At 36.4% G+C, this 12,887-nt stretch overlaps 1 protein-coding gene across 1 annotated transcript; it reads left to right on the forward strand.

The window, feature by feature from the left end:
* Nucleotides 1-1,632: 1,632 nt before the first annotated feature.
* Nucleotides 1,633-10,436, forward strand: LOC120138891. Its single transcript, XM_039154283.1, has 5 exons — nucleotides 1,633-1,735; nucleotides 2,390-2,586; nucleotides 9,400-9,546; nucleotides 9,877-9,951; nucleotides 10,047-10,436. The coding sequence occupies exons 1-5, from the start codon at nucleotides 1,633-1,635 to the stop codon at nucleotides 10,434-10,436; spliced, it is 912 nt and encodes a 303-aa protein (XP_039010214.1).
* The last annotated feature ends 2,451 nt before the right edge of the window (nucleotides 10,437-12,887 follow it).

Here is a 12,887-nt window from a genome sequence, read left to right on the forward strand (position 1 = left end):
CAGTCCTATCCCAAACCAACAAGCACAAACCCAAAAAATCAAGAACAAAAAAGCGGTTTAAAACCTTAACCAAAACCAACAATGCCCAAATTGTAGCAATATTAACCACCAGATCATTTCCTGAAATCGTAGCAGTATCTCCAAAAATTGAAGTCTATCTCCAAAATCGACAGCTATGGCATGGAGTTCTAAGAGGGAATGATGAAACCTCCTCAAAAACTCGACGCCTATCTCCAAAATCGACGGGTTTGGTAGCCCCTCCGAGAACTCGTGGTAGCCCATGATTTTGAAATCATCGAAGAAGGCTCTCCAATCGATTTCAAGGAATATGTATATGAGAAAATCGTGATTGATTTCGACATGCTTCTCAAACACTTTCTCTAGCATCAGAGGAGGCGTAACTTCGATGAACAAATGATGGTTGGAAAGGTAAGGGTTGGTCGGAGAGACAAATAAGGGTGAGGGTGAGGGTAAGGGTAGGGATTGTGATTTGGGTATAATTTTAAAATTTTAATTATTATTATTATTATTAAAATAAATATTAAAAATGTCATATCATAACACCGTTAAAAATTTAACGATAGAGTGAGAAAAATAATTCAATTTGAAAAGTTTAGTAAGCAAAATAAAAAAAATTGAAAAACAATGAATAAAATAAGAGAGAATAAAGTTCAGTGGGAAACAATGTAATTTGTCCTAATTTTGTAACTATTGTATTACTTGAATCAGTGGTTTGACAGGTGGCAATAAGGTGGGGATGGTTTTGCATTACTCAATCTATTCCCAACACTTACGGGTATGATTTTGGGAATCCCCGTTATATGTTTCACAGATTTTTTTATCCCCATACTTATCACTTACGGATCCCTGCGAGTTTCGATTAATCTCCATCCCAAAAATAAACAAACATTTTTTAAATCAATACAACACCTAAAACTTATAAGATATATCAGATTGTTTCAGATTGATCTCTATCTATAATATGAAAGTTTTAAACGTCAATAATCATCTAACACTTAATGTATATGTACAATCTTAATCATTTCCAATCTCAACAAATCAATGTATATTAAATGAGAAAATATTTTAACTTAAATTTTAGTTCATTTGAGATGTAACAGTGGTAACACGTAATATCACAATCTTATCATATATATTTTTTATTAAAATATATATATTAAAGGCATATAGATAAATGATTATAAATATATTTTTAAAATTTTGTAAAATATCAGGGATTCTTATGGATATTTTTCGGAGATCCCTACAGTTATTCACACGGGTATAATTCAATTATCCTCACGGTTTGAATATAACATTTATCATCCCTATGCCCATTAGAGCTTCGGAGACAAAACTTACTCTGTCCACATTCTTATGGGTGAAGATTTCAATTATTCCCTATTTCGTCTATTCAGATCCCGTAATTTCAGATTTCCCCCCCCCCCCGATTGTCACCCCTATTTGAAAAAAAAACCCACCACAAAAAAGGCCACATAAAAACCATTCACTTTCCTATCCTTTTCCAAAAATCTTCTCATCCCACCGCTTGCAACCACTACCGCCGCCACATCCCAATGGTGATCTTCCAAAATTTGATTAGCTACCACCACAACCAAAGTCAACCCTCAAATGGCGACCGCCACTCCAACAACAGTTTCCTCCGACGCAACGACCACCACTTCTTTTGATGATCCCGTTCTTAGTCTCATCAACAAACGTATCCGTGCATTATGTAAGAAATACAATCGCATCCTCTAAATGGAACAATCCATCTCCCAAGGTAAAACCTTAAACAATGAGCAAGAAAAAGTCATCCGTTCAAAACCCGCCGTCTCTCTCATCGACGAACTCGAGAAGCTTCGCAAACCTCTCTCCTCTACAGTCTCCGAAGAAATCTTGCTCGTTTTATAGCATCAAAACAATTCTCCCGAAGAAACTACCTCACAAACTCAAGAAAAGCAGCCGACCGATGAGACTGATCATGCCATTGAGGAACTCCTCAATCTGATCTATTTTGGGTCGTTGTTCGATGTCAAGTCTCAGAATGATTTCACTTCGACGATGTTAACTCGGACTCACGAGAGGGGCTGTTGCCTGACCTATGATTACGTCACCGACGACGCCACTAACTTGCTTAGCGAGAACGATTTGGATTTGATTTCAACATTGAGTGTACTATTGACTTCACGACCTACTGATTCCACTTTGTCTCACAAGAACGTTTTGCACCGTTGCATCCAACATGCTAAGCTTTAGCTTTCAGACTCTGACCAGCCCATCGACTCCAATGTCGGCGTTTCTTGTAATAAACCACTCTAATTGTGGGTTTATTTGTTGTTCAATTTTTGTTTTTCTTTTTCTAACTTGGCATTTCTTTATGTTGCAGATGATGGGTTGAGAGAGAGGCTTAACAAGATTATGGCTTTGGATTATTTTACAACAACATCGGAGATAAAGGTGTTGGTTGAAGTGGTTGTCGCTGTTGCTGTTAGGACTTATACCACTTTCCAGGTTCTAGCGCAAAGTGTGCCCATTTCTGTGCCGGTTGAGGTGGAAGATTCAATTGGGCAGTATCAGCAGAAGGTAATATTCTTTGTTTTAGTTTAAGGAAATAAATGAATTTGATTTATTGCATTTAATAATTTTTTTATATATGTTTTAGTGTAAAGCTCTAGGGTGTTATGGAAGACGGCTATCGGATAGAGCAAAATCGCAATTGATAATTTGAGAAAATAAAAAAAATAAAGATAAAGAAGACACAAAATTTACGTGGAAAACCCCTAAATAATATAGGGGTTTTTGACAGGCCAAAAGATGATCGATACCAAGTAAATTTATCAGCATTGATCACCTTCGTCATGAAATCCGCTATGTTGTATTTGGTATGGATCTTCTGCATATCTACCGTCCATTCTTCCACCTTTTCACAAATGAAATGATACTGAACTCGTATGTGCTTTGTCCTTGAATGAAATGTTGGGTTCCTTGCTAGATGCAAGGCGCTTTGACTGTCAAAAAATAGAGATACATACTCTTGATTGTGCCCAAGATCCTCTAATAGTATCTTCAACCAAATTGCTTCTTTACTGGCTTGTGTAGCTACTACATATTCTGCCTCTGTTGTGGACGTAGCCACAACTGACTACAATTTTGAAACCCAGCTTACAGCTCCACCAGCAACTTTGAACATATATCCTGTAGTATATTTGCTTTTATCCAAATCCCCTGCATAGTCAGAATCAATATACCCATTGATAAGTAAGTTTGATCCTCCGTAATATAATGTAACATTTGAGGTCTATTTGATGTATCTCAGGTCCTCTTTACTGTATCTCAATGCTCTTTGCTTGGATTTGCCATGTACCGACTAACCACTCCCCCTGCTTCTGCAATGTCTGGTCTTGTGCATATCATAGCGAACATTAAACTTCCCACTGCTGATGCATACTGTACTTGAGATATCTCCATCCTCTCTTTTTCACTGCTAGGACTCATTATGGAGGATAATTTGAAGTTTATAGGAAGAGGGATATAAATTGGCTTACAATCTTGCATGTTGAATCGTGGCAAGATCTTCTTCAAATAATTCTTTTGTGAAAGCCAAATCTTCCTATTACTTCTGTCTCGGTGAATTTGCATCCCTAGAATCTTGTTTGCTGATCCCAAGTTCTTCATTTCAAATTCCCTAGCCAGTTGTGCCTTCAATTCTTCAATATGATCTTTGTTGGGTCCTGCAACCAACATGTCATCCATATACAACAACAATATCGTTATCACCAAACCTCTTGAAATAAGCACAAGGGTCTTCATTAAGTCTGTTGTGTCCAATGCACATAATGAAGGAATCAAATCTTTTATACCAACACATCGGTGCCTGCTTTAGACCATATAGAGATTTGTTCAACCTGCAAACCAAGTTCTTCTTTTCTTCTTCTTCAAAACCTTCAGGCTGGAGCATATAAATCTCTTCTTCAAGATTTCCATGAAGAAAAGTTGTTTTAACATCTAGCTGCTCTAGATGTAAATTCAATGTAGCACACATTGCCAAGACTACTCGAACTGTTGTTAGTCTAACCAAAGGAGAAAAAATTCATTGAATTCAATACCTTCTTTTTTAGCATATCCTTTGACCACCAGTCTTGCACGATGCCTTTCAACTTGATCGTCACCATTTCGCTTGATTTTGAAGACCCATTTATTTCCAATTGGCTTCTTTCCTTTTGGTAGTGGCACAAGGTACCATGTATTATTTTTATGAAGGGCTTCAATTTCTTCTTGCATCGCTATCATCCACAGTGAAGTATCTGAGCTGTTTATTGTCTCCTGGTATGTTGATGGCTCATCATCCTCTGTTAAAAGGCAATATGTAATATTTCCTTCTATAACATAATATGAGTACCAATTGGGACTTCTTCTCACATGATCTGATTGACAAGTTGTTGGAGCTTCATAATTCTCTGGTTCTTGTTCATCATGTGCTAGTTTTGCTTCAAAAAAATCTCCTTGTTCAACCTCCTTTTCCACATGTATCAGTGTAGTCTCTGACTTTTTAGCACTATCATCATTTTATTTTTCTTTGTAGCTTATCTTCTACAAAGATAACATCTATTCTGATGATCACTTTGTGGGCAGTGGGATCCCACAAGCGATGCCCCTTTACTCCATTAGCATACCCCAAGAATTTGTATTTCCTGGATTTTGGATCCAACTTTGAAATTTCTTAGGAGTTATACATCACGTACACTATACTTCCAAATACATAGAGGTTCGAATAATCAGCTAGTTTACCAGTCCACATCTCCATTGGTGTATTCAGCTCTATTTCAGTTGATGGAGCTCGATTCACCAAATTACAGGTAATATTGACTGCTTCTGCCCAAAATGATTTTTCTAGGCCTGTATCCCTCAACATTGCTCTTGTTCTTTCTAACAAGGTTCTGTTCATCCGCTCTGCCACTCTATTTTGTTGAGGAGTTTTTGCCACTGTAAAATATCTTTTGATGCCTTCTTTCCTGCAAAAGTCATCAAATTCTTCACTTGTGTATTCTCCTCCATTATCTATTCTGAAACACTTGATCTTATTTCCAGAATCAAGTTACACCTGTTCTTTGAGGATTTTGAAAGTTGAAAACACGTCCGACTTCTTTTTAATAGGGTACACCCAACATCTCCTGGAGTAGTCATCAATAAATGAGACAAAGTATTTTGCTCCGCCTAGGGATGTAACTGGTGCTTGTCATACGTCAGAGTAAACTAATTCTAGAACATTTTTGCCTCTAGAATTTGATGTGTTGAATTTCAACTGGTGCTGCTTACTTGTTATGCAATGCTCACACAAAGTAAGTGATACCTTTGTTAAGCCTGGAAGTAGTTTTTGCTCCACAAGGACTTTTATTCCTTGTTCTGACATATGTCTAAGTTTCTGATGCCATAGCATTATAGAATATGAATTACATGAGGCAACAGACGCTTCTGCTTCTACCAAAGTTTCTCCCTTCATCATGTAAAAGTTCCCTGCTATCTTTTCGCCTTTTATCACCACAAGCGCTCCACGGAACACCTTCATGATTCCTTTCCGTGTTTCAATCTTGCTTGCATTATTATCCAACAATCCGTAAGATAATAAATTTTTCTTTAGGCCTTTCGCATGCCGCACATCTCGAACAACTTTAATTATTCCATCATACATCTTCAATTTGATGGTTCTCACGCCAACGATCTCTAAGGTATGATCATTGCAACTATACACAGATCCTCCTGAGACAGGTTCATAATGATGGAACCATTCTCTTCTTGAGGTCATGTGATATGTTTCTCCCGAATCAATGAGCCATATATCTACAAATCTTTTTCTACCTTCCACGGTGGTTGACGCTTCACAACATAGAGCATCTCCATCATCTGAAGTGTTTGCGGTATTGCCTTGTGGATTGGAGTTTTTATTTAGACTCCAATAATCCTTCTTCAAGTGACCCTTCTTTCCACAGTTGTAGCACTTTAAATTCTTCTTACTCTTTGACTTCGATCTACCATGTTTGTGACTGCTGCTTTGGCCACGTTCTGTTGATCCCCCTCTCATCGTTGCAACGCTTCTGCTTGTTGTAGATTTACTTGTCTGTCTTCCTTGTTCTTGCGCCGATTTTCTTCTTGTAGAACAGCAGCTACAACGTCATCGAAGACTAGACTGGTGACATTACTGTTTGTCAAGTTGATGATGAGTTGATCATACAAATCAGGTAGACTTTGAAGTAGAAGTTCAACACGTTCTTGTTCTCCTATTGTACATCTTAAGGATGTAAGCTGAGAAAATAAAGTGTTCAGTGTGTTTAAGTGCTCTATCACTGAAGTAGATTATGGCATCTGGAAAGTGTACAATTTCCTCTTAAGGAAAATTTCATTGTGCAACGATGTGGCCTCGTACATTTTGGTGAGATAATCTCATCCCTCCTTAGTTGTCTTCTTCTCCTCGATGCTTGATAATACTTCATCTGCTAATGCTAGATGAAAGTTTGTCATAGCATTCCCGTCTATTTCGATCCATTTGTTGTCATCTGTGAAATCTATCGGCCTTTCACTGATAGCTTCTAGACAACTGTCTTTCCTCAGGATGTCCTTCATCTTTAATTTCCACAATGAGAAATATCTCTCATTGAACTTTTCAATATCAAATTTCGTTGTCATAGCTTCTATTACTGATAGCTCTCATTATTTCACTATCGTGAATAGTTCTCTAGAACCTTCAAAGAATGGGTAATACCTTCTTACTTTCTTATGTTGGAGGATCCACCTTTTGGTGGCAACCACAAAGACAATAAGTAGATATTACACACTCGAATCTGGCTCTGATACCAATTGTTGCGGAAGACGACTATTGGATAGATCAAAATCGCAACTGATAATTTGAGAAAATAAAAAATGAAGATAAAAAATACACAAAATTTACTTGAAAACCCCTAAATAATATAGGGTTAAAACCACGGGCAACGGTAGAAGAATTTCACTATGAAAAAAATATGAATTACAACTTCTCTCGATCTACCAAGGAGAAAATAATGACAATTCTCTCTTGATAAAAAAGAGAAAACAACTCTCAATAAAACTCTCTAAATTCTCTAGTATTGGGAGAAAGCTAGAATGATTTAGGATGGTTTTGAAGCTAAATGGGTTATGGTATTTATAGTTGAAGCTTAAGGATTAATTTTGTAAATACCCTAAAATACAAGTACTAAATGTGTAATTATCCCATTACCCAATTTCAACAAATGTTGCACCGAATGTTGAAAACAATGTGCAGACGACCGAAAGTTTTTGGCCAGCTTTCCACCCACCGAAATTGCTCAATTTGCAATTGCCAATTTGGACTTTTAACAGGCTGCCAATTTGGACTTTTAACATAGGGTTCCCCTCTTTTTTTCTATACTCTTAGCATTATTGAAATGATTGTTAATTTGTTTGGTTTGATGCCATACATTTAGTTCTTGCTTTTCAACTATATCACAGTCTAGAGGGGTGTAGGGAAGAGAACTGAGAGAATCCATCTTTTTATAAATGAATAATAAACCGCAAAATGAGATATTTTAAGGGCATTCATCTGTACATATAGGTTTTTTTTTATCAATCTATCATTATATTAATTTTTCTTTTCATGGTACCTATCGGGTTTGGATCCCTGTTTCTTTAACTAAGAGTCCTGGCACTTTACCAACAGACCACACGGTTGTTGGCATAGTAGCTATTTGTTATTTATGTAAGCATAAAGGTTGAAATAGAATTGGACCAATTCTCTATGTTCCTGTAAGTACAGAAAGTTGAAATACTCTATATATTTTACCAGACTTGATCAGTTTGTTAGCTATCTACAATGACTATTATTGGTATTTTTCTATTGTCATGAAACTAGATCATTTTTACTTTCCAATTAGAGGAAAGCAGTCTTCATTCATTGAGGTTGCGAGATCCTTTGGAATAACATATCAAACTCTATCAAGTCTTATACATGTGTGCACACACACACATGCATAAGAAAGGAAAAGAGATGAGAATATTCATTGTTCTTCCTTTTACCAGGGGGAGGGTTTGTTCAAGTGAGGTTTTTGGTCATGTATATCAGATAGCAACTTCAATGGTAACTCTTGACCTGAGGTCTGATGTAATGGCCAATTGTTGCAAGCTCTGATTATAGGAAGGTTTTTCTGTTAATGGCAAGAATTCAAGGGCGATTAATGATCTGGACTCTTGATTTTGAGTTCTTAGTACTGAGACTGAGTTATAAAGTAGCAAAAACTGTAATAAGCTTCAGGTTTCTAGACTTTACTTCAAGTTATATTGGACATGATGCCTAAGACTGGGCAACTTAATAACAACGCTGACCAGCTCTGAAAATATTTTTGAGTAGTAGAAGAAAGTGCCGACATATCTACAGAGTTCTAACATTCCACTTTCAAGCCAATCCAAAAGTACAGAAAAAAGTTTAAACTCAACCAATAAGTTGATAAGAATCAAGAAGAACTTTCTACTCATGGGGAGTTCTAGTCTGATTTGTTCTCTGGAATTTGGCTACATGCAAATGCCTTTGAGAACCATTGTTGTCTTGCTAGTTTTCCTTTTGACTTCTTCAAGCATGTGCATATCCTATTTGGATGTCGATAGGTGTTGCCTTGAATTCCTTCATGTTGTTATTTTGCATCCTGTATGTGTTGCATTCTGAACATTTATTCTCCGGTGTAAAGCTTTTGGACTTTCTGGGCTACTGATTTTTTTTATGTTATATTTAGGGATTTGTAATGACAATGAATATTATGAGGAGGAAAACAGAAGTTTTAAAAGTTGGGACAGACTAGAGCAAGTAGTTTCCCAAATTTCCCCCTCCACTTGAACATCCATTCTTTTTTAAAACCAAAAGAAACTTCCATTCATAACAAGAGCAGATCAGGCTTTAGGGTCTTGCATCCTTGCTCATTCATAGCATTTCATTGTCTTTGTTCATTCATAGCATTTCATTCTTTGCTGTTGGTTGTTGGAACTTGCAGCATAATTGATTGAAATTGAATTCATTAATATAATAGGCCCTTCAAATATTTCAAATTTCTGTTGGATCACTTGCTTGGTGACCACCCTTAGAACAGTCTCAAGTGGCATGCTGTACCTTTTGTAGCTCTAGGTGAAATTTGATTCAATGCAAGACACGTTTGAGATATGAAGATGTTGGGAAGGGAAAGGTTTTATTTTTTTTTTAGAACAGAGTATTTGGATACGAGTTGTTAAACCAGAAGTTGACTGAGAAAAATATATGGCTATTTCTTTGGTTAGGGTGTTCTAGCAGAAAGAACGAAACTTTTTCATTTCATATCACAAGGTGATACTGAAAGATCTCTTGATTATCAGGCTGGTTTGTAGGATGGGTTCATGCAACGGCTTAAAGAGACTAATGGAACACGACTGAAACTAGATCAGCCTAAAAAAGTAGAGGGAATGCAAAATGAAACAGAGGGTTTTCTTGAGCTCTTACCTTCAGTTTGTCAAGGAAAGCCGCCAGATACTAGAGTCAAAATCTTATGGTAGCTGGTTCCCTCTGCGTAATTAGGTGATTCTTACAGATTTTTATATGCTGAAGTAGGAATGAATTGATCAGCAAGATTTGAATGACTTCAATGTGATGTTTCTTAGTTTTCATTTCCTTTATACTGATGTAGGACTTGATGTTTACTGTTTGGGATGGCTTCTTTTTTCAGGCCTGTCGATTCTGATTGATACGAGTTATTTGTTTTGCTTCAACAGATCTGTTTAAATATCTTTTGGAGCTGTCCTTCCTCCATTTGTTTTATGATTCCAAATGGGGATTATGTTTTAAAGTTATTTTTGCATTTGATGTAGGAAGCAGATGCATCCAATTATCAAGAAACTGAGACAGCGGATAGTCAATTTAATGCTGCAGAGGAACTTCAAAAGGTTCTCTCAGTTAGCTGTAATGAACAAAAAACGTTGTATATGTTCCTTTAGGATTTCATTTATTGGAATTAATATGCGAGGCTTGTGATCTTCAGAATGAACCCGAGTTGGAAAATCATCCTGATGACACTGCAGTTCAACAAGGTGGCAAATTACTGGCGGATACGGACCACGATCAGAGAGATGTAGAACCCAGGGAGCAGCAGTCTGTTCCCCGAAGACCCTGTCACAACCAAAGGGGGTGTCGTGGTACTGGGGGTGGTCGTAGGGGTTATTCCAATGGTCGTGGAGGTCGAGGCAGCGGAAGGGGCAGTGGAGCCTACCAAAACGGTCGTGGGCAATATTATGATCAGCCCGGCAACAACTACTATTCTAGGAGCTATTATAACAACCGGGGAAGAGGTGGCAGAAGCAGTGGCCACGCTTACAACAATCATGGCTTGACAGTTAAAGGTGGTCCTGCCTCGGCCGATGTAGCCTCATGAATTCTTTAGGCTGTGTTTATGAGGTCGGTTTCTTGAGCTGCTGTTGTAAATGTAGATTTTTGTTTGTTTGTTTGGTTTTGGGTATCCATGGGAAGCATGTTTTGGAAGTGGGTTCATGTTTATATGGAACCATCCATAACACCCCATTTACTCTTCATGTTCAGTGACAATGACTTGCATTAGAAACCTTTGAAAAACAGAAACTCCTAGCAAATATCCATGTGCTTCAATTTAACATTCAGTTTGCTACAAACTTCTTCGACCAGCTAGCCGTTTATCGGTTTGGGCGGAAAATGATTTATTATTCGAACACCAAAAAATGATTTATGAAAGTTATTTTTCAAAAAGGATAATTCAATTTACAAAAATTATTTTTCTAAATCTATTTTAGTGAAAAATGTATCCTTATAATCACAATTTAGATTACTCAACAATTAGTCGATCAATTTGGATGCGATACTAAATCCTAAGTTGTGAATTAAGTAAATTGAATTAGAAAAATTACTCTAATAATGAACTTATGTACTATTTGATTTAAATTAATTTATTAGTACATCGACTGTTAATAATTAAATAAATAAAAAAATTTAAATATGCCCCAAATCTTAATCTTGTCATTAAACTAAAAAGACCTCAGTGGCATCGTATGGCTAATATTAAGTAAATCCAAAAGAAATCCCTAGTTGCATCAAACCATTACAAATAAAGATAAAATTATTATTTTTTCAACTTGGACCTAACTCCATTGATTATATAATCACTTTTAGAATACTGGAATCTAATAGGTCAAATTCTGTTAGTAATCCCTATACTCGTCCCAACTTTAGAATTTGACCATTAGTTTCTAAAATCATAAACTTTGATTGCGTGGCATTAGCATTGCTATCGGACACTATAATATTCAATTGGACAATCCAATTAATAAAGCTTATCATGTATGAAATTACGTTGGAAGAAATGACATCTTCCGATATTTTTTCTATATGTTTTATAAACGATGTGGTCACATTTAATCATATTATAGTCCGACGAAAAAGAATCAATAAATAAAAAAAATTGACATTTGATTACACTGAGAATTATTACGTTCAAATTTTGTTTTAAACATTAAAATATAAATGAATAAATTATTTCAAACAAACTATCAACAAAATTTGTGTTGAGATCTACACGTTACATTACTTTCTCAATTTTTTTCCCTATTGTAGACACACCATTTAGTCCCACTTTATGTGATATTATTATGTTAATAACATATTTATATGGCATAATATGTGATTTATATCATATAGTATATACACATTATATGTTACATATTTATGATATATATCTACATTGTATAGTTACATATATTATATTTATGTTTCTATTATATAGTATGGAGCATATATTTATATTTATTATATATTTTTTTTGTATCAAGTCCAAAATTACAAGCAATGTTAGGCCCAATCCCAAAGCCATTACAAATGGTGACCCAATACCAACAGACCCAGCAATTGCAGACCCGGATCTTGGAGCAACCCGAACTGGCCCAAACTGTAACCCGAACTGGCCCAAAGTAGTTAGGGTTTTCAAACCCTAACTTTCACCCTTGTTTCCTCAGCGCCACATCTCCCTCAGCAAGTCATCGGGCAGAGGGAGGACCCTTGGAGAGTCCTCATCCCAGCGGCCACCACCCACATCTCCAAGTTTTCCGGCACACAATAGAGTTCAACCAAAATAGAACACAAGCAACCAAAGTATTTTAGTTCAAGTAGGTTACAATAACCGAACTAAAAATAACAATCTTAGGACTATAAATACATGTAAAGCCATAGAAAAAAAAGGACACAAGTAAATCATAGAGAAAATAGTCGAAATTGAAGCATTTGTAACGTCTCGAAAAGAAATAAAAGGGTAAAGTTCTTACCTTTCTCGGTTTTTGATACTTGTATGTGGTTTTTTTTTCTTTGCTTTTGATTTAAAAAATCCAAAAAATGAAGGTTTAAGTTGATGAATGGGGGAGGGTTTCGAGAACTTTCTTCTCAAATCTAGCCCTCCTCGAGGCTTGTTTTTGAAAACAAATGAGATTTTTGAAAGGAGGGCAAGAAGGTCTTTCGATTAATGTAAATTTTTTTTTACCGTCGATAAATGGCGACTGGCGAGGCGACGGTGGCCGGATTCTGAGTTCCAGATGAACCCAGGCGGCCGTGTTCTTCATTTGTTGAAGAACACGAAGAATGGTGTAGATGATTTTGGGGTTTTCAGTTTGATCTATTTGAGAGGGGGAGGAATTATGAAATTTGTTTGTGATTTTTGGGTTTTATACCCAGATCTGACGACCCGACTGGATCCCCTAGGGGATCCGCGTGTTTTGTCGATAAAAAGGGGTAATTATAGTTTCAGTCCCCCATTTTTTAAAACATTCATTTTGAACCCCAAAATCAATTTTAATCCCAATTTCCTCTT

This window comes from Hibiscus syriacus, unplaced genomic scaffold, assembly GCF_006381635.1.
Source record: "Hibiscus syriacus cultivar Baekdansim isolate YM2019G1 unplaced genomic scaffold, ASM638163v2 tig00002237_pilon, whole genome shotgun sequence".
NCBI classification, from domain to species: domain Eukaryota; kingdom Viridiplantae; phylum Streptophyta; class Magnoliopsida; order Malvales; family Malvaceae; genus Hibiscus; species Hibiscus syriacus.

Excerpts from the sequence above, each read along its gene's own strand:
- LOC120138891 (XM_039154283.1), top strand. The coding sequence starts at position 1,633 with ATGGCGACCGCCACTCCAACAACAGTTTCCTCCGACGCAACGACCACC. Across the intron at positions 2,587-9,399 it reads TTGGGCAGTATCAGCAGAAG|GATGGGTTCATGCAACGGCT; the intron begins GTAATATTCTTT and ends GCTGGTTTGTAG. Across the intron at positions 9,952-10,046 it reads CTGCAGAGGAACTTCAAAAG|AATGAACCCGAGTTGGAAAA; the intron begins GTTCTCTCAGTT and ends TGTGATCTTCAG.